Genomic DNA, 23,408 nt, shown 5'->3' on the forward strand with positions numbered 1-23,408 from the left:
CTCTGCAGAGGTGAGAAGATAACTCCTCTCCCTTCTATCTCCACCTGACACACTGGGAGACGAAGAAGGGGCGAAGGAGGAGGAGGAAGAGTGGGGCTAACGGAAACGAGAGAGGTGGAGAAAATAGGAAAATAGGAAAAAGAGAGCGAGAAGCTGGCAGCTGACACAACAAGAAGAAAAATGAATCCAAAGGGGGAGGCAGAAGAAGGTGGAGGCACTGTCCTACAAAAGATACAGTGGGCACATCTGAGTGCGTATTGCTGTTTCTAACTGCTTTCTGAAGTGGAGCAACTGAAGGAGCATAAAGACCTGACAACTTCAACTACAATTATATGCAAATGTGTGTGTGAGACAGCTGATGACAGTTTGATTACAGACAGTCAGTGTGTTATGCTTCAGGTAGACATCACTGAAGAGGAGCACAGACCAAGGACAGCAGCAACATCCTTATTGAGCCATCATCCCTACATGTGAAAGTATGCAACCATGGATGCTTTTAAAAGACTGAAGAAAAACTAATCATTACTAAACTTAGGCCTAGTCCACGTGAGGACGTACAAGGTATTGTGTCCAAAATGATTTAGATAAAAATGTCCACGTACCACCACAGAAAACGCTGTAGTATGTATTCCGGGCCCACTAGTGGTGCTGAGAAACACACCAAAAACAGTGGACAAAAACACCGGGCATGTGCAGACAACTCAGGCAAGGTAAATACAGTAGCATGGCGGCAAAGAGGCGGGTTGGAGCTACGACGTCATCGTTTCAGAAAAGAGGCATGTGTGTACATGGAAACACGGAACCAGCTTTGAAATATTTCCACTCTAGGACCTTAGTTTCAGCAACAATCGTTTTGGATCTCCCTAAATGCTCGATCTGTTTGGGCGCAACGCCTAAATGACAAAATACTTCTGCGGATACACCTAAGTTCATGTCTATCTGGACGGATCCTCGTGTTTATTACTGCTTCTTATTCTTGATATCATTTAGTCATCCTGCAATTTCAAAATTGTGGGTATCACCCCTAAGGTACGTCGATGTGCCCTTGAGCATGACACTAAACCCCCAGATGGCTACTGAGCTGTGTATTGGTGTGTAACTGACTGTGAATGGGTGATGACAAGAGTGATATACTAAGTTCAGTCGACGGTATTTATCATCTACCATATACCATTCAAATAAAATGTCCCGTAAATTTGGAATAACTTGAATGGACCCAAATGTTTTCTATTATTTAAGTGACCAAGTGTCAGATTGTGGTCCTGATCAAGTGCTAACCTTAACGACTGGGACAAATTAAGGGACAAATAAAATCTTGAACAAGACATCTCTAATTGTGTAATTTTATTTCACACCATTGTTTGTTTCCTCTCAACCAGGACAAGCCTGAAGTGTTTGTTTCATGTGTGCTCACCTTAGTACATATCCTCGGAGGACGCCGTTAAGCTCCGATTCTGGAGGAGGCTGCCACTGGACCATAATGGACTGGTTTGTGCGACCACTGGCCACAATGTTATTAGGAGGAGCGCTTGGGGCCTCCTCCCGAAGCATCATCCTAGCACACAGAAATGAAGAAAGGAGCAAAAACTGTGAACAGGACAGACAACACATTTGATCAGACCTATAATGAGTTTCTTTGGGATGTTGCTGAGAAAGTTGCTGTGGAATCCATTGCTATCATCTTGTGACTTGACTGTACAGTAATAGGCTAAAATGCGTTATATACCAGTTAACTTCTCCAAATGACTGTATGTTCATCTTTACTCTTCTGCTACGCAGACTGTTTACTGACTTTCTGTTTTGTAGGTAGATGTAGCAGAACAGATTGTAATTACTTTGTGATTCATTCACTGACAGTTTAGAGGAATATAGAAATCTTGGCATTTATTGCAAACATCCAATATCTTATTAACAACACACTGCCCTGTTAACATCTTATGTTTTAAGCTCATGCTTGTCCAGCTTATGTTACATTTAGATTGATCAGCAATACACAGATCCCTGAGAAGCAGCATTAACAGCATTTATCAAATTGTCAACAGAAGGGTGAATATACCAATAATGCATAACACTATGATTATTGACAGGTGAAGCGATACTGATTGTGTCTTCATCATGGCAGCGGTTAGAAGGGACACATAATTCTCTCCTCAAATGTGGTGTTAGAAGCAGGAATTAAAGGGTAAACATAAGGGTAGAGAGTATGTTGGGGGCCAAATTGTGATGAGCAGATCAATGTGTCAGAGCATCTCCAGAACTGCATCTCCTGTAGGGTGTTCCTGGTCTGCAGTGGTCCAAAAAAGGCACAGCGGTGAACTGGAGACAGGGTCATGGATGGCCAAGGTTAATTGATGCCTGTGGGGAACATAGGTTGGCCCATGTGGTGCAATATTACATAGCTGCTTATCCATGAGTGCTGAGACCTGTCCACCAACCTTGAGTCCCAGCATCTGTTTGGATGTTACTTTGACACATATTGCCTACCTAAACATTGCGGCACACTATTGTACCGCCTTTTCCTGCAAATGGTATTCCCTGATATCTGTGGGTCTATTTTAGCATAATAATAAATCCTGCCACAAAGCAAAAAAGGTTTGGGGGACATTACAATAAGTTCGAACGGTTGACTCGGCATACAAATTCTCAAGATCCTTAAATTCCCTAGATCCAATCGACTGTCTGTGGGATGTACTGGACAAAGTCCGATCCCTGAAGACTCCCTTCACGGCTTGCCAGACTTAAAGTATCTGTTGGTAACATCTTGGAGCCAGATACCACAGCACATCTGCTGGGTCTCTGTTTAAAAGTATGAAATGGGAGTAAAAACTGATCCAGAGCCTTTCACATTACATAATCAACCTAATTTAATGCGCTGGATTGTAACTGTAATTGTAAATGAATTGTAATCTAAACATATGATTGTATTAATAGGCATTGAATTGACTTGAATTATATTTGGAGTGAGTTGAATTCTTAATGGTTTCGAAATGTTTAAAAACTATGAAAACTTTGGAGCTCCAGGCAGGTGGTTTCCCTCACAATAGACGAACAATACAGTGAGACAGCAGACGATAGTTAAATCAACTCTATTAGAAAACGAGCAAAGACCTTGTCTTTTCATTTCTAGGAAGGCAGTATGATCCCTCACTGCCTTTGCCTGGCCTCTGTCTCTTCGAACAGTCTCCTCATCTTTACTTTGACATTTTGAACCACTCCTCAAATTTTTTTCCCACCCCATCTGCAAACTTCCACCTTTTATCCATCATGTCCTTTGGCCTCAATTATTTCATACTTCTATCTTTTACTCATCTCCTTTTCCCCTTCTCTACCCTCAAACTTCACCCGTGATTAAAGCCCCCCAGCCCTCACATGACCAGTAAAGCACACAGGCTGAGCTGGTCAGCCTCTGGCTTTGCCGTAAGCAGCTCAGCAAACATAATCAGAGCTGTATGTGGAAACACACACACACACACACACACACACACACACACACACACACACACACACACACACACACATCATCACACGCACCCAGGTTTCTCCTCAGCTTAAGACAGGCCATTACATCCGATGGTCTTTTCCCTTCCATGGATTACGACTGCCGATTTACATTACCATGTCCCTGAAACTCCACTTGTTTCCCCTCTGTCCCTCATTTCCCCCCTGAATTATTCTCTTTAAGCTTTCGAACCATTAGTTGCGATATGACTGCCTGTTTTTGTGCGCATGAATCTGTATGTGTCTATAAATGAGTATGCTCATCTAATGTATATGTGTGCGTGAAAGCAGGGGTGTGAAAGCTGTTAGCAAGAGACTTGCGCGGGAGGATATATAGCACAGGCCAGTGGTTTAACAGCTGTGCTTTACTTCCATTAGGTTAGGCACTATCAGACACCAGGTGCTTCAGGCATACAAGCACGCACAGAAACACACACTGGCTAATGGGCCTTGCGTGAGCGAGATGGGAATAAAGGTACCTGCCTGCAAATCTGGTATATATAATTCTCAATTATATAGCTGCATTTGACTGCAATTGATGCAAACTGAAACACATGCATAGAGTTATGCTATACAAACACCCGAACATCCTTACAGCAGCAGCAAAACCGCACAGTCCCTCTTTTTGGAAATACAAAAAGCTCACTTATACCAGCTGGCAAAAATCCCCACAAACTTCTTTAATTTCTTGCCAACTTTTTGCAAAAGTTTCCACATCCATTTAACTTTTCCACATATTGTTGGGTTTTTTGTAATAGATCAACACAAAGCAGTGCATAGTTTCGAAATGGAAGAAAAATGATTAAAATCTGGACATGATGATGGGCATTTGTATTCAGTTTTTCTTGCCACTTTCCCAGTAAGGCCAGATCTGACTAATGGTTGTTCTGTCAAAAGATTCTGCCACCTGAGCTGTGGATCTCTTGCTGCTCCTCCATAGGTAACATGGACCTCTTGGCTGCTTCTCATCATAATAATCATGAGGCTGTTTGTTTACTAATATTCTTTAAGAAACCTCTTTTTTAGGTGACGTCTAAAGGCAATTAAGCCCTGGATTTTATTTAGGGCTATCTGAGTTAAGGGGATTAAATATCAAAGGCATGCCACAATCTTTTAGATTTTAATTAAAAAAAAAAACAACAACTATGCATTATTATCTTAAAAACCCATTAAATGCATTGTATTGCCATTAAAATGTGACAGAATCTGGAAAACATGAAAGGGATTTGAATACTTTTGAAAGGCAAAGGACCGGTAAATAGTTCAAACAATGTGTTCACAAAGATGATTTATTGAAAAATGAACACAATTAACCCATTCTTTTATACTTTTGTGGGCATTATCACATCTTTAAGCCTTAATATTCATGTTCAGCAACCAAACAAAATAGTCCAAAACTTACAGCTGTGTGACACACTTTCTGTGTCCCTTGTTATTAAGGAAAAGAGGGCATTTCCTGCAGGAACTGCTCATATTCTCTGGTCTGTGAGGGAAAAATGTGTGAGTGTGCATGTGTGTTGGTGCCTATGCTTTGGCATTTAAGAAAAATTTCTATTTGTGTCATTCTCAGTGGTTTAATGCCTGCTGGGTTATTTGCTAAATCCACACATACCCCGATCCTTAAATTTAATGGTGTTACTGAGATACAACATCTCACAGGAGTCCTGCAAACTATCCATGTCAAAATTTCACGTTTCCTAAATACAGTTTTAAAAATAAAATTTCTGGTAGTTTTTTTCAAACAACATGGATATTTGAGAACAACACAGTTACCCCAAAATTTCACAGCTAATGAAAACAACACAATGCTGAGGCTGCTTCTTAGGGCATCTGGACCAACTTAGATCAGCTTTACTTTAAAATCAATAAAACTTAAAACTTATCAGATATGGACTTCATTGTCCAACACTACATACAGATTCTTTGATTTCTTCAATTTGTTTGTAAAAACTCAGAAAACTTCATTTCATGCTTTGTTTCGCATCTAAACCAAACACAGGAACCGCCATTTCGGTCTAAGGCATTGATCTCAGAGGGTATAGAGGTAAAAAAAGTTATAAAATGACTCTTTTATATTTTCGAAGGAGTGTGCATTAATCTGTGGGCTGTCTAGCACTCACTAAAAAACAAAACGATAGAGAAAAGTGGACAAAACTCGATCTGCAATGAGGCGAATCAAAGATAAAGAATTTAATTTGAATATAAGTCAATGTAAAAAGTCTTTAATTTAAAAAAAAGTATAGATTTTCCTGTTATATAACAAGGAACAGCCTTTAACTGAAACGCTTTTCCAGTATTTCTTTATTCCAGACTTTTCTAGACTTAGTAGGAACCCTGACAACCTCCTGTTTAAACACAACAGAACAGTTCAGTTCAGATCTTGCATGAGGAAAATGAGTGATAGAAAATGATGGCAATGCAAACATAACATAAAACAGAGAGCGAACACAGGTGAGATGGGACTCGGTACATCCAGCTTGAACAGATGAGCTTATTTTTGCCGTGTTTGACACAGAAATTCTCGTCTCCTTTAAATGTCGAGTAGTTTCGCCGGGGGCTTAAAAAAAATGCACAAATGGAGAGGGGTGACAGAGTAAAGAGACTCCATCAGGCAAAAATAGAGACACTTTCAACATATGCTCACAATAAATCAAAGCCAGCTGCAGAGAGAATTTGCTGCTGCTTTATGTGCTTCTCGGCTGTCTTTTCAGTAAAAGCACATCTGTGATCAACGATACTTTTTGCTGCAGAACATGAATAATTTGTGAAGACCATAAAAGTATACAATTATGGGAAGTAAAATAAAAACATAAAATGCATTAAGAAATTCATCAATTATCATATTAGGTTTATGAAGAATAAGGTTTTTATGAGCACAGAACTATCAGAAGATGTACATTAAAGCTGCAGTGATATTCTATAGTTAAACACACGAGAAAAAGTGATTCATCCTGAAAAATGATCCACAAAGGTCCTCAAAACCACTGAACACCTAGTGCTGGGGATCAAGGTTGTTTTTATAGGTAACTGTGACTGTTGTCGAGGGCCAATCCACTGGATGAAAACAATTCATCCAAGATTTTAAATTTGATCATAAAAATGTTTTTTTCTGGCAGCAGGGGACAGTGCAACCATATATGACTCATTACGATACATTTTATATTTGAGTTTTTCAAAGACAATTGTCAGAAATGAGCAAAGTTTTGTTTATTCTTATTATTTAAAGTTATAATTGTTTAAAAAAAGCACCAGTGTAATGGTGATCATAGTAACTTAGACTTCTGTAAATAAATAAATAAATATACACTCCGTGGTTTTCAGACGTTTACACAGAACTGTTACAAGGTCTGTTTTTTGAGTGTTTTTACAAGTGTGAACACCCATAAAAAATACTTTGTTGCAACACATTTTGATTTACTTTCAGCATTCAGTCTGCTTTGTTAGGTGTCTACCAGCAACCTACACCTTGACCCTTTTCAGGCAACTCCACACATTTTCTGATTTCAGATTTCTGTTAATTTACTTCTAAATTTTTGCGTTTTATCCCAAAAATGTTCTTTTAGCGGAGTCATTACTTTCCTGATTTAGACATTGACTTGCTGTGATACTATACAATGAAATCCTAAATAATCTTCAACTTTCTAGCCGACACGTGACTCTTTGGGGTCAACTGTGACTGGTATTCATAACTGTTAACTAACATTCAGCATGACAAAAACCTAAGTTTCAATCTGAAGAAAAGTAAGCCCAGAACAAAGTGCAGCCACCACCATACCTTATTCTGCGTATGGTGTTCTTTTGTTAGTGTTCAGCGTTGTTTTTATGCCAAGCCTCCTACTTGGAATGTGGCTAAAAGTGTATTTTTATCAGACCATAACAATGCGTTCCCCGAACTTTTGGGTTTTTCAACCAGAACTGGATGTTTTCTTGTCTTTCATGTCTCTGTGTACAGAGCCACTCCTGGAGGTACAAGGTTTCTTACTCACGGTTAAGCCTGAAATTATTCATACTCGTAGCAGATTTAGGTTTAACTAAATGTTTTGATTGCTGTAATGCCAATAAAAATGTACTCTTATTATTATTTGGAAAATTACTTACAAGATTTCCTTATTTCTATTTTTAAGAGAAATAAAACTTCAAAACTGATTCTCCTTTTGCACAGTTTTGTTATCTACTGAGAGATGCATGTTTTATTTTCCATCAGAAATCAGCTTTGTGGTTTAAAATAAACGAATTTAAATCTAAACCTGCCAGGAGTATGAATAATTTTAGGCTTCACTTTAGCCAACAGCATAAGGAAATGAAAGACACTGCTTTAAAAAATGTGTTTAAAATAAAGGCAGTAGGTCAAAATTCACGGGAAAAATTGCTATTCATGCATGCTTGATTCCCACAATTGATGTAATCACCTTAATGGCTGGATATGGCCTTTAAATGCTCAGGTCTGATTTGGCATTAGATGTGGGAGGGCATGTTGCCATGTTGCATTAGTTAGTCACCAGATCTAAAAGGATCTATATTGGATCTATTAATTTGATTTATTCCAATAGAACCCATTTGCAATCATAAATCTTCAGCTGACATACCTGCAGCCACAATGTTTCCATGTTTCTTTGTTAAATTTATTCCACGAAGAATCAAGACAGTTCTGCAGGTAAAACCCGGCACTTTCGAGGTGTACCTAATAAATTGGCTAGTGAGTGTATTATTGTCACTCTTAGAGCCTAATAAGCCTGATGGAACAAGAGTAGACTAGAAGCAAAATGATTGTATATGCTTTTAGGTGTTACAATTCCTGAGGATCATGGAATAATCTGTCCTTCAGCAGCTAATGCTTCCTTTTTACAGATGATAATGGTGTAAGAACAGGTCATGCATGACTAAGTCTGTCCAAACTTTGACAAGTGTGTTTTCACACAGAGTTCTTATGGCTGCAGCAGCCATGTGAACTTCATTCAGTAAGAAGAAGTTAGGGAGGAAAGCCAATGTTGTGATGGGGAAAAAACCCAATGTTCTTATGATGATAAAGATTGAAGTTATGATGAGAACAAATCAGGAAAGTGTTGAAGCAGTTGGAAGCTCAAACTTTAATAAGGGCTTTCTGTTATTAATATTCCAAGCTTCTGCTTCGCTAATGCCCTGTTCCCTTACTCTGTCCATATTAACGCGTTCTGTCATCCTCCTCATGGCAGTCAGAGCTTCTGCAGGACATTTTGCTTCGCTTCACTCTTCTTGAGTGTCATTTGCAGGATGTGCTTTGGCGTCGGTGGCAGCCCGTGCGTGCATCTTATCCAGCAAAACATCCAACAGATAAAAAGGAGCGAGCGCCTGCTTACGTATGGGATGAATGCTGAAAAAAATACGCACCCATCTGCTCTGATGCACTGACCAGTGATGACTTGTCTGTCTGCCAGTCTTTCATTTACAGAGGATCAATCCAATCTATTCTCTAGGGCCTCTGACAACAAACACTGGACTGAGGACTAGGCGGCAGAGCAGCTGTTGAACACAAGCAGCAGTTCAGGCAGGAGAAGAGGAAGGATGAGAGTAATATTAAAACAAGCTCTGCCTCCTCCAACCAGAGGAGTAGGAGCTTGATTAGGGAGCTAGACACAGAATATTTAGAGAATGGATAGTAGGGCAGATACAGAAGACCAGAAACTGATAGCCGATTGCAATCTGAGGTGTGTGACTGCGTGACGCTAACAGCTACTGCTGCTGCTGAGTGTTTATGGCAGAACAACAACTGGCATCCATCTGTGGTCCGCCTCTTCAGTCACACAAAACCCTGTTTGACAGTGTCTGCATGTGCCCACTTTATAATGCACCACCACATCTGTTGTATGGTAAGCGATTATTGGGGATTTGGTCTATGCTCGCACTCGAGGTGAAACTGTTATGAGAACCTGCAAAGACCTCCCTTTAAACCCCTAAACCTCTTCCATTTTATGCCGTTCCATCAGTACCTTGGCATTATAATTACCCTGATCAGAGCTCCCCTCCTGGGACACACACACACACAAACACATACACACACATACACACACAATAAATGCACATGTACACACATACATAAAACATCTGCAGAGTAATTGGTTTGCATATGAGGTGGAATTACAGTGTCCCCTTTTTAAACAGTCTCACGCAAACAAACAAGCAGAGCAGTTGATTTAATTGTTGCTGTCTGCAGCAGAAATATAATGGCAGGGAAATACACTGACATCTACAGCAGAGGTGGGACAAATATAATCTGTTAATTTCAAAGAAAACATCTAAAACCATAATCCTTAATCCTCATCCTGGGGCCGATGTTGCAATCCAAGAGAGTTGCCATTATTCAGTTTCCTCAATTTACAAAGTACAGCAGGTATTTATATATAACATAAAAAAAAGACTCACAAGCTTTTCTTCTCACCTTCTGACATTAAATCAATCTAAACCTTTCGTGTTTGAGGTCAGCTGAGATAAACCAAATCATTTCTGACTGCTACATTCCAGATCATTGAGAAGAAATCTTTTTAAATTTTCTTTCAATTCAGAGGTTTACATACGTACGTTTCCTTAGTATTTAGCATACTGTATGACCTAGGTAAAACATTTAGGGTATCCTTCCACAAGCCCCTCACAATAATTTGCTGGAATGTTGGCTCATTTCGCCTGACAGAACCAGCGTAACTGGGTCAGGTTGTAGGCCGCTCTGGTCAGCTCTGCCCACAAATTTCAAAGCTTTGTGCACTTCGTATTTTAATCAGGTTTTCTTCGTCTGACATTGAAATCTGTATAACGATCTGAAACATTCACGTGGGACAGCAAAAATCAAACAAAAACAAAATCTGTAAGAGATAAATACATCCTGCAGTGACACAACCACCGACTGCATTTTCATAAACGTGATCATTTATCTCATTGGATGTGGCTGTCACACGTGACAGCGGCTATGCTTTATTGCTAATGGACTCATCGCAAGTTTCTGTTTAATTTCTGCACACTTTACTGGTTGGTAGAAACTAGGAGAGCTGGAAAATAATTATTATTGTGTAAAGAAAGCGTTGATTTAAAAAAAATCTTGTGATATGTTTCCATAAACATATTCAAACCTGAGGTAATGTTGGGAATGTGCTCAGCAAGTGGACAAAAGGTTTGCAACAGACATTTCATGACTTTTCCCTAACTTTAAACACAGAAGGCTCTGAAAGCTGACAAATCATGTAACGTTATAACAATTGTTCCTTGAGCAATCTACAGGAGGTGTTTAGAAGCATCAGGAAACTGATCTTGGATGGCGTCTAACCAACCTCATGAGCTGATAATGTTCCTTATTTGAATGGATGGATTTGCCATCAGACCTCGCTGCAGCTGAAAAGCTCAGTAAGTTGGTCCACAGTTATTTAGATGGTAGTTTGCACTGTTAATGCATTTTATGACAAACGGACATTTAATAATTGCAGTGATCTGCAAATATGTTAGTCTATAGCTTCACATACCTAAAGCTGTATAAACTATTTATAGCCAGTGGCAGTTCTTGTATGAATGGCGTCCGGGCCCAACCCCTACTACAGCTGCATTTCTGAAAACATTATTTCTTTAAATGTTGGGGTAGGGCGCAGCTTAAATGCAGTTTGCTTGATCAAAGAATGTTGAAAAGTGTTGAATTTAAAGATGAACTCTATAGATTATAATTTTTTTTACCAAATGACATGCAATTTATGCCGCCAACCGACTCCTTAAGCCCATGCCAGGGGGGCGCTTCACCGAGCAGTCGAGGTGAGTGGACAGGAAGTGGCTACGAGCTCTATTTCAACACTTATAGATGTTACCTAATGAGCGCTACCACAACACAGTGGTGTTTGGCTTACTCATATTATACCTCCAGGAATTCATTGTCTACATCTGGTTAACCTTGAATGAGAGCGGGGGGCTAGTGTTTATCTACAGCGGGTGAGAGGCAGGGTACCCCTGGAAAGGCTGCAAGTCTATCACAAGGCAACGAGGCAAAGGATAAATAACCACTTATGCATAAACTCATACATAACTTATGTCCCTGCATTGAATAGCTTTCTACAAACCTAGAAGTTTTGTTTTAATAAAAAACAATAAAATTATGTAAACTTGTGCAACTTCAGCTTTTATATTTACTTCTCAGCTTTCTATGACTGTCACATTCTGCACCATTGCCCCTTTTCCATTAGTATTTAATCTATTTAGGTCGGTTCGGGTCAGTTTAACACAGATTAATTTTCCATTACAATTGAGGGCCATCTCAATGGGGGTGGGATCATCAATAGCAAGGCGGCCCCACGGTCCGCAGTGATGGAGACAGAAAAAAACACAACAAAATCTGAGACTGCTGCTCTGTTTATGGCTGTTGTCAGACTTGGAGAGAAAGAAAAGAGCCAGAGAAGGCTTTGGGCAGGGAAACCCGAAGCACTGTGGATCAGTACAGGAGAGAGAGGGAAGCCACGCTGTCTCAAATGGAGGGATACGAACTAGAGGACGTGGGAGGGTAAACTGACGCTACCTAATGCTAGCTTGCCATAATAGTGCTCATATACACAATAAGCCCAGCATAAAATGATTTGACAGTTTAAACTATTAGTTACCTAAATATGCTGTGACAAGCAACGGCACCCTCTAACCAATCAGTGACCGACAGTCTTCTGATGTTGCGTTTTTAGTGCGACTCGGGAGAGGTTGGAACCACAAGCAAGCAGGTACTAAAAGTAGTAACGGTTCCACGTAACTGTTACTGATGAAAAGCCCAAAAAGCAAGTCGAACCATAGCGAACTGCTCTAAGTAGGCACTAGTAGAAAAGGGGCATTGTGGCTGTTTTGCCAACCAAAGGGAGAGTGAGGGGTCCTTTGTTGCCACATATGCAACATCCTGCCCAGTGAAGCAGCTGTAAATTCACATACTACACAAAGATTTTCATGAATATGTAATAAAATAAATAGATAATCACATTTTTCCTAAAGCAACTGGTACCAAATGAGTTGCTCTTACCTCTGTGTTTCAGCACTGTATTGACCCCTGCCCACTTGATTGACAGCACAGAGCCGGAACTGGTAGGTTCTCGCAGGTGTGAGCCCGCCCACCAATACCTCGCTCACCGCAGGATCCACCTCGGATAGGTAGATCTTCCACGGAGAGTCTGGACACAATACACAGAGATTAGAGGCTGATAGCGTCTGGCTGAGGCCTGACAAACAGGGACACAGGAGCACTCAGGACATTAATCACAAGGACTGACAGAGGGAGAAGAGAGAAGAGGTAAAAATGGAGGAGAGCCAAGCAGGGCAGGAATATAAAGGATGCAACAAGAAAGAAACTTTAAAGGAAGGATGAGGATTAGTTAAGAAGCACAGATGCTGCTGTACGTTGTTGCCAGCTTATCGTTTGCCGAATAAACCACAGACAGATGCACTGTTATCCCTATTATCGCATCAGCCTCACGGGTATCAGTGTAAGTGAGAAGGATAGAGTACAAGCCCAGCGTATTAGAGTCATTGTCTGATATGAAAATACCTTGTATTTACAATACTGCAGCCTCTCTGAAGTACCGTGCAAAAAAAAAAAATCTAATCATTGTTCAAAAACTCCAATTCATTTCTCACTGTCTGGGTTTTTCCACAGAAATCGACCAGTCAATTAAGCTCCCTCTTTTTCTCATTCTTTTCTTCATCTCCTCCAGCTACTGCCACATTATTTTTCTACTCTCCCATGATCATTTTGGTTCAGTTTTGTAGTTTCAACATCGCAGCTGTTAAATGATACCAGCACAGGTGTTTCTCTTTAAAAGTTTTCGAAATGAGGATTACCAACTGATATTTGCCTATAAGTACCAATTCTTCAGTTTTGTGCATAATGCCTGGCTGAGCATGTAGAGGCCTGCCAGCAGATCCCCTTAGCTTGCAACCATCTCTCTCCCATCTGTTTCTCCTGTCATTCTATTCCTCCATACCCCTTTTCCTCTCCCCAACTCTCTCCCTCCCTTCCTTATCTGAAAGAAAGCCAGCCTGCTGTTACAACATCTGTGGTGGAGAGAGGCCGGGACTCAAAAGAGAAAGAGAGCGAGAGGGATAAGGAAGGGCTGAAAAATAGGAGCTCAACAGCAACCTGTGCATTTATGCTGGAACACTGTTCTCCATATGCATGTCTCTTGTAAATGAGTGCATTTGAGTGCATGTCACTTCCTGGTAGACAGCCAGTAAACAGCTGTTTGTCTCTCAAGGAACTATAAAGGATGCCCAGAGGTCGACAAAATTCAAATATACACACATACGTACTGTTCTCAGAGAGTTCCAAGACGTAGTAGAGCAGAGGGGAGTTTCCATCAAAGGGGCGCAGCCAGGACAGGTGGACGGAGCGGGAGTCTGAGTCATTGAGTAGAGCCGTTAGGGAGCGGGGGGAATGCGGCAGCTCGCTGAACAAAACAGAAGAAAACAAATCGGTTTACATTTTACAGCAGACTTATTTTCCCATGTTCTCATATCTGTACGACAGCGATGACAGTTTGCTCAATGCTCAATAAAACGCTTTTCAAAACAGAGAGGAAAAACGTTTTCCATTCTTCTTTTCAAAATAACTCTGATCGGAGGTATAGCATCTGAGAACAGTAATTCCAAGCCTTGCCACAGATTATGAATTGAATTGAGGTGTGGACTTTGACTAGGCCATTCTCCCAAATGACTATGCTATGATCTAAACAATTTTCTCATAGCTCTGGCTGTATGTTTAGGGCCATCTAAACATACAGGGAGGGAGACTTGGGAGAAGCTTCCAGGATTGACCTGACTTTAACTCCATTCATCTGTCCACACTGTTTGACCAGCTTCCCTGTCCCCGCTCAAACAAAGCATTCCCAGAGCATGATTCTCCCACCACTATTTCACAATGCAGCCAGTGTGTTCAGGGTAATGTGCAGTGTTAGTTTTCTGTCATATAGCATTTATCACTCAGGTCAGAAAGTAGAATTTTATTCCTTTTTCCCCCATGTTTACAGTGTCCTTTACATGGCTTGCGGTAAATTGCAAATGGAACTTCTTATGGATTTATTCTCAATACTCTTGTGGAGGGGAGCAGAGTGAAACTCTCACCTGAGCCATGGCTCTCTGCAGCTCCCCCAGCGTTACAAAGGCCTGTTGGCTGCTTTTCTGGTTAGTGCTCTTTTTACCCAGCCTGTCAGATTATGTGGACAGCAATATAATTCTCTTTTCATTTTCAGATGATGGATTGAACAGAGCTCAATGAGACATTAAATGCTTGGGATATAGGTTTATAACCTAACTCTGCTTTACATCCTCCAAAACCTCATCCCTGACGTTTGTTTCTTGGTCTCATGGTGCTGTTTGCTCACTGATATTCTCTGACAAACCTCTTACGCCTTCACATAACAGCTCTAATTATACTGAGATTAAATCACAATGCTATATAATCTACAATACTAATTTGAGCTAATTGGCTCAAGGCAATTGATTGCACTGGATTTTATTTAAGGTCATCAGAGTAAAGGTATACAAACCTTTTAGATTTATATTTGTAAAAAATTTTGAAAATGTTGAAGCAGAAATTTCCCCCTTTTTGTTGGTCTGCTACATAAAGATTTGATAAAATACTTAAAATAAGTCTGTGGTTAAAACGTGAAAAATTTGAAAAGGTTATATGGGGATGAAAACGTTTGCAAGACAATTTATTTTTAAATTAGTTCAGAGCAGTGAAGAAGCAGAACATAAAATTTACATGGAATTAGGCCTCATATTGCTAACAACAAACCTTGTTGATGATGGTTGCTTGTTGATGTTGCTTAAAGTGGTTAAAGGAATTAAAGGGACAATATTCAAATCAGACATATAACGAAAACCTCTGCAGCTGTGCCACAGATTTCTCCTCAGAGAGCTTTTAGCTCAGATTGGATATTATATCAAACTGTGGGTCTGCATTGAAGTCCTAACCCTTTCGGCAGGCCGCCGTTTGAAGACTTAACTGTTGATGGCTGAGTTTCCCAAAAGCAACAGGAGTAGCTATATTAGGTTATTCGTTACTGTTCACTTTCTAACATTTTCTAACAATATTCTGTATCTTCAAACTGCAGGCATCTTTTTCCAGTTTCTTTTAATCATGGGGATTTAATTTTAATGACAATAAGAATGTGGATGGCTTGAGAGAATCTCAATCTCTTGACAAACAACATAGTTCCCATAACAGCAAGAATAACTTAGTCTAGTTCTGCAGCACCTTTGCTTTTGTTTTTTGTCAAAAGAAAAACATTAAGTTCTCATAACCTGTCTGCATTTGATCTCCTTGTTCTGTTTTTGGGTCACCAGGACAAGGATTGTGATGTAGCACAAAAAAATAAGATGAAGCAAAAAAAAACAAAATTAAAACCTGAAGGTCAAAGTATATCTTTTTATCCAAATGTTTCAGTTCTGACATACCGGAGTGCAAAATGAAAGTGGAAACCTTGTAATTCCAGATATGAGATGAAATGACTCCAGACATCTGCACAGTTTCTTGCATGCAGTGGTTGGCACTGAGATTTAAAGAAATAAGTCACTTCTGCTCGCCAAGAGACTTTTCGGTAAAGACCCTGAACATGCAGTTTTTTTCCATCTTGCACAGATTAGGCAAACAAGCTATAATATGTTAATAAGTGAGCTTTGCATCAGCTAGTGGAATTTTTTATTCTGGAACACTTAAATAACGCATTTGTCCCAGTTTCTGCTCATTCTGCAAAGCTATTGTAAATAAAGGCCTATTATTAGCTTTAAATTTGAATTTGGAAAGACCTCCTTACAATCCAAATCTACACAAAAGTGTCAATCTGTAATACACATATGCTACTGCAACTTCTATACATGTCTCTGAATATTGTGCACTGACCATCATTTGTCATCAGATTAATGTTGTCTTCCAAAGTGTGTTTTTATTCTATTATGTATTTTTTTTGTCTTTAGCATTCCAGTTAATTCCCAGTTTTGGTTCAGGACGAGTTATATTTATTATGTATTGTCTTACCCAGCATATTCTTATTCTTCACACGCTGTGCAACACTACAAATATATCGCTCTGCATCTATTAAAAAGAAATTTTCCAGACATTTGCCCATCCCTTGCAGAAATTTGTGCATCCATGCCATGTTAATAACAAGAAATCTACACAGATATATTCATGAAAGCAATAAAGAGAATGCAGACATCTGATTATAGCAATTTTAGTGCATCATAATTCTCCTTAAAAATGTTAGGCTTGCAGGGGAATGTGTAAAAGAAAGCAGAAGGCAGGGGCTGCCTGTGTGAAATCTTTAGGTGTTGGCACAATTCAAGATATTTACAGTCAACATAAAATAACCTATATAAATATATTAATGGGGAAACCGTGATAAAAGAGATCATCATTTGTGTTCAGAGCCGCTGCATGCCATTTTCATAAGGTTATTAATTATTTCTAAGCAATCACAGATCTGGGTATAGTCACATCCAAGGGTTGTCCTCTGAGATGGAGCAAACTGGTATTAACGTCTTCAGATAATGAAGGGTTCCCTTTGTTTGACATGTTTCTGCACAGTTTAACCTCTAATACTAAAGTGTTTCGGAATTAAGAAAAAAAACAAGACAGGGAGATGGCAACATGGACGCTTGAAGAATAAGTCCAGGGTTCCCGTACACTTTTTTGTTGAAATTCCATACTTTTCCAGAGTTCCCAGTCCTCTCTATTAGCCCAATTTATTAATATTTCTACACTGGTCTCTGTGTACCACAAAAGAGAGACAGATAAAATGGATGGATAGATGGATGGATGGATGGATGGATGGATGGATGGATGGAAAATATTTAAACCAAAACACAAACATTTCTTTTCCAAACTGCAGAGGAATCCTGTAAGTTGTTACTGGGAGACATCAATCCACTGCAGCACTGAATGAAACAAGTCATCAAGAGGAAATGAAAAGGTTATCATTTCTGAGCTGACATGATCATATTAATTAATGGTTGAAATCAGAGAATGTCAGAGCAACTACTTTAACAACCCGTCCTTGAAAACAACTCGCACACACTCTCACAAACACATGAATGGGTCTTACGGGAGTTGAACCAATAACCTGCTGGTAATTAGTCTGTCTCCTCAGCCGCCAGCGTCTGTTAGCCTCTATGACCCATTGATACAGAGCTAATGAGAACGTCAGTCACACACGTGGCTGCATGCAAACACACACGCACACACACACTGGTGCAGAAAGCTGAACAGAAATCCCTTCATTCCCCTCATGTTGTCACACAGCTGTAAACACAGATCTCCTCCCTCTTGCTGTGTTTGACATGTGTAACCTCTTTTCTCTCCATAATTCAGATGGATGTGGACTCACGTTCTGACTTTCCATTCCTCCTACCCTGCAATTATATTAATATATCATAAATGTCTTTTCATAAATATATTATCAAAGTGCCTATTAATATATAAAGGTCCCTACCTGTTCTTTCACAGCAGCCGTGATGAGGCTGCGTGGGTTGGAGCGTGGGATACATTTAAAATGTGTGTGGCATGTTTTAAAGTGAGAGCCAGGGATGTCAGACTCATTGTGGGAAAAATCTGGAAACAGTTCACTCAAATATTAAGGTGTGAATGTGCACAGACAGGATTCCCATACTGCCATTTTAAAAACAAAGTAAACCCTGGATCAATTCTATTGAATAAGAATATAAATATCTGTTTTTTATCTGGTTCTAAAATTGTTTTAATCCAACCTTAAGTGTACAGAACCACTTCTGTGGTAAAGTGGGGAGAAGTGAGCACACCCCCAAAATACGCAGAGTTGGCTAGGCTGGTTGCTGAGAGACTGAAGAAAGTTTTCAGAAGTTTTTAGGTTACAATTCAAACAGAAAATGCCTTTGCAACACTGTCAAAGAGAATGTCTCGCATAATATTTAGTGATGAAGGGACAGGGAGAACAACGCGGATGAAAAAGCATTAGCAATGTGTAGGGTTTATGATATTGTTATAAAATAGTCACCTACCATTAATAATAAACAACTTCAGGTGTCAGAGCCTCGGTGTGATCAACTCACAGTGATCAGTGACAAACACAAAGATATTGTGCACAAAGTGCTAAGCCAGAATAAAATTACTGCACAGGACGGCACGCTCACTAATGTGCAGCTCTCACACAGAAACTGCTTCTTCTGCACCAACTCACTCCGCTAAGTTGATAAATGTCCAGATGGTGTTCCCTGGTCCACAACAAGAGTGAAAGTGATGGTGGAGGAGCAGAATCTGTTTCTAGAGAAATAAAATCCTAGATTGTATGGAAACATCCTAGTTTCCATATGTAATACCTGTGGTGGTCTTAATTTTGAGTGAAAGATGCCAAATCAAACATTAAGTCAAATAAGGTTTTGCCCAAAAACCTTACGTACTTTCTTTTTACCTCAACAGTATTTGATATTATTAAACAAATCAGAGGCACACTGGATGTAAAGATACCCTGAAATTAGATAAAACCTTATATATCCTACATTCTCCCATTTTTCAGTATAAACACAGAGTCTGGACATGACAATTGCTAAAAAACATGTAAGTACTACAATTTTCCTAAACAAGCTGACATTTATACATATTTATTTTTATGGTGATGTTTCAAATTACCAGTCTATTGCTGCAGGGGAATAATAACTAGAATAGAAACCATTTTCTATTGCTTTATCCAAAGCTGTCTTCCCTGTCAATCATATCTGCAATTTGAATCAAGACAACTGCTTGCTATTGAGAAAAACTGTTTCTGTGTGAAGTGGTGCTACATTTAAAAATCAGTTTTGTCTGACTGTGAGAAAAGCAATTTATGCTGTTGGGTAAAAATGACAAATACAAATTCTGAAAGCAGAGAAATGACAAGGCAAGAGTCATGTATCAAGAAAAGAAATCTTTCACAGCTCAATTTGTACAGTTTTTAGAGAAAAGCAGTTATTTTCTTTGTTGCTAAAAGTTAAATAAATGAACACAGCATCACTTATTCATCTGCACTGAACGTATTAGGAGTACTAGGTGTAGTACTGCTTCCGTATTACACCATAACCCGCAATGCAACTTTCAATAAATGTAAGCTGCAGCAATAGAGCATTGGTGTTTAGTCTGACTTTGTGTCACATAAATGTAAAACTTAGCTATATGGCATTCAGTTTTATGGATTAATCATGCAAAGGTAAACAATGACAATGTGTAAGTATAGCCATCTTACGTTTGTCTCTTTTATTAGTATTGTCCACAAACATTTAAATAAGCAAGAGTTTGTAAACTTTGCCCATTTTATGTGTAGCATGCTGACAGACCCCTAATCAAGAAGAACAATTGCTGAACTCTCATCAAAATGTTTAAGGTAGTGCACACTTGAACAAACAGGTTATTGCACCTCTTCAAATTGAAAACTGAAAAAAAAATAATAGATTTGTCATGATCTCCTTAGGTTAATTCACAAACTGGCATTTAAAAGAAAATAGACTCAGAGCCACCAAAGGTAACTAACTCCTAAAACTCACATGACTTCGAGACGTGCAGACCAGGAGTCGTTGCCTGCTTGTGACGTCACACTGCAGGTGTAGTCCCCGATGTCACCTGACCAGGTCTGGCTAATAGTCAAAGAACCTGGCCGTACAGAAACACGGCCACCGTTGCTCGGCATCACCGGCACACCGCCACGATCCCACTTGAAGCTGCAAAAAGGTAAGGGTTTATTAGAAGAGAATCAAAGAAATTAGAGACATATTTATGAAAACTGTAACAAGCAGTTACCTGATTTTGATTCTGGGGTCATGTGTAGCATTACAGGCCAGAACAGCAGTGGTTCCTTTGATTACACGCTGGTCATCTGGAGGCACAGAAATGACTGTGCGACCTATAAATCAAAGAGTGAAAATGTAGAAAGTGGGAGCAAAGCTAAATGAAATTCAATTTGTCACTCCCATTTGTATCACAGTACGCAGTACAGGTTTTAAAAAAAATGATTAAATTTAAATAATGTACCCAAAAAACTGCCAGATAATTATTTGACTACAGTAGCTATCAAAGATATACATATATGAGAACACAAGAACACTTGACGAGCTGTCAGACACCCACCCACACACTTAGTGACCCCTTGACTGGTGCTTTGCTCCACTCAAGTGTTTACTAATGAAAAATACCCTCAATCTTCACTGAGAGCAAACTGTACCGGAGTCACATTCCTTGCTTGTCTGTAACAAACTTGGCAATAAAGCTGATTCTGATTCTGAGATGCAGAGAAGAGATTTATTTAAATCTATATTAATGGGATGGGATCATCTATTTTGCATAGTTGTGAAGGGGAGGAAAATGGTGAAACGTGAATACAGTCCACTTGTGTGTAATTCATTCTCAGCATAAATATGCAGTGAGAGATGGTTTTACAATGTATCGACTAAATGCAAATGCATGCCACACTCACATCCTCAACAGGAAAGCTATTAGTCATGCTTTCCACAAATTTTCACTTTGAAGGAAGATTGGCTATTGTTGGACAAAAGCAAAAAGAAGTTATGTTGCCCACAAGCATCATGGTGTGGGAATGTCCTTTAAGATTGAGTTTTAAACTTTTATTTATTTGAAAGGGACATGCACATTAATAGACATCAGTAGCAGGTACTGGTTTAGAGGGTTATTTGTAGGACCCAAGTGTAGACTGAGACTCGGGACCAGCATGTTGAATTGAAGGATTTAATAATATAAAAGACAAAACTTACAGCAAGGCACAAGGAAAACAGGACATGGAGCATGGACAGAGTAACGGGCAAAGTAACAGAGTAACCGGATAACAGAAAGATCCAGCAATGAACAATGAGAACCAGTGAGCTTATATACTGAGGGAAGTGTGGAGGATGATAGTGAATGCAGGTGAGTATATAAAGAAGATAATGTGGTACAGCTGAGGCAGAAGAAAAGCAGATTGAGGGAGAGACTAATTAACAGGAATGGGGTTGAACTAGCAAACAAAGAAACTACTTAGCCAAGGAGAAAAGACTAACAGAGATCTAAGAGAAATAAACTAGAATATAGAGGACAGAACACAACAAATAAACTAAGAAACTAACGACAAAGAAATAAAGTAATATGGCAAGACCTTACTGACATCAATAAACACAAGGAAATGAACTAAGAACTCAGAAGTGATCAAAAATACAGATTAATGAAAACCAAAACTCAAACACCCAAGGATCATGGGCACAGATGTGAATATGCCGGCGTTAGCTAATTTTCACCTGTTGTCCCTTAGGAAGTATCATATAAATTATGATAAATATGTACAGATTCAAATAGAGAAATATAAACCCATTTGACCCTGAAAAGTCTAAAAACTAGGGTAAAGGTTTACGTTTAAGCAGGACAATGACCCTAAACAGACACAGTGAAATGGTTTAGATTCATGCACTAGAATGGCCCAGTCAAAATCCAGACATAGATCCAAATTGAGAATCCGTGAGTATCAGGACTTGAAAACTGATGTTCACAGACACTCTGGCGAGTGTGACTGAGCCCGGGCTATTTTGCAAACATAAATGGTCACTGTAGATGGTTGAGACATAAGCCAAAAGACTTGCAGCTGTTATTGAAGTGAAAGTGACTGTAAAATATTGAGTCGGGGTTGGGGGGGGGTTAACGCACACTTATTTGTTAGACCTTTTTAAGACCATGTATCACGTTGCCTCTATATTATGAACTGCTCTTTGTCGGCCGGTCTTATAAAGAATAAAACCCACTGAGGTTTGTAGTTTTAACAAAATTCATACTTTTGCAAGACATTGTAAGACTGACAGTCAACTGTCAGTTGTCCTTATGACTAATAACATTATGACTAATATGGATATTAACATATTATTGCAGAAAAAATCAGATTAACCCACAGATAATCATCTCCTGAGCTACCAAATATAATGATTCATTTCACTGCAGCACCAGTCGGCTGCATTACCAGCCAATCGTTTAGCTATTACGTATCCTGACCTAACACAACTGGACAGGTGTAGATAAACCGATGTTCCAAGTCTGTTATTTGTCTCTCTGGTAAATGTATATTGAGCTGTTTAATGTATTTTTGTTTGTGTGTTCATGTGTCTTACTCCACACGGTGAGTGCAGCAGTTGCATTGATGGTTCCCTCAGAGTTGGATGCGATGCAGGTGAATTCTCCTGAATCCTGGACACTGACTGGTTGAATCTGCAAACCACCTGACTGCAAAAGTGTGAACCGGGGAATCTGAACCGAGCCGCTGGCTATGACCTGTGATCCTACGGAGTGAGAAAACATAATAATAAATTAGCCCTGAGAAAATGACAGAAAGTAAGTCATTATGCCCATTTCAATTGCAAACACAGGATTTCAGTGGTAGATGTGTGTGGAGTGGATTGCGTGGCTCAGCACCTTTCCTCCAGGTGATGGCAGGTTTAGGAGCTCCACTGTTCTGACAGGTAAACAAAGCCGTGTCGCCATCAGTTACTGTCTGGTCAGAGGGAGGCGACAGAAGTGTGGGAGCCACACCTGAAACACAGCAACATTATATGAGAAGCATGACGGCACAGGACGAATAATAAAACCAAGGTTAAAGGAAGAAGCAACACTGAGGCTCAGTTGCAAAAGAGAAGAAATGGAAAGGATGTCAGCGTTGATCTACACACCAGGGCAGCCTCTCTGATCAATAGGGGCTTTATTTACTACCTGGTGCTACGTGTGTATGCATAAATGTGGGAAGCAGCCGGTGGGAAGGCAACATGGATACTTTGAATTATATCAAATGCTCACTAAACAGAATATAAGTGTGAAGAGGTTAAGTCCAAGTACAGTTTAAACTGATGTTAGTTTGATATCACAGTAATATTTCCCAAAAGATGAAAAAAACTCACTGAATCATAAC

The 23,408-nt window shown here is 39.5% G+C and overlaps 1 protein-coding gene across 2 annotated transcripts in view; it reads right to left on the reverse strand.

Annotated features, from left to right (window-relative positions):
* Positions 1–23,408, reverse strand: part of LOC124868735 (protein sidekick-1-like) — a 421,512-nt gene that overhangs the window by 112,109 nt on the left and 285,995 nt on the right. For both annotated transcript variants that reach the window (XM_047366264.1, XM_047366265.1), the window contains 7 exons: positions 22,919–23,035; positions 22,618–22,785; positions 20,276–20,378; positions 20,023–20,196; positions 13,783–13,919; positions 12,500–12,647; positions 1,415–1,555 (listed from right to left, as the gene is read on the reverse strand). In XM_047366264.1, coding sequence (XP_047222220.1) covers positions 1,415–1,555; positions 12,500–12,647; positions 13,783–13,919; positions 20,023–20,196; positions 20,276–20,378; positions 22,618–22,785; positions 22,919–23,035 — 988 coding nt within the window. The remainder of the gene's footprint in view (positions 1–1,414; positions 1,556–12,499; positions 12,648–13,782; positions 13,920–20,022; positions 20,197–20,275; positions 20,379–22,617; positions 22,786–22,918; positions 23,036–23,408) is intronic.

This window comes from Girardinichthys multiradiatus, chromosome 5 (assembly GCF_021462225.1).
Source record: "Girardinichthys multiradiatus isolate DD_20200921_A chromosome 5, DD_fGirMul_XY1, whole genome shotgun sequence".
Lineage (NCBI taxonomy): Eukaryota > Metazoa > Chordata > Actinopteri > Cyprinodontiformes > Goodeidae > Girardinichthys > Girardinichthys multiradiatus.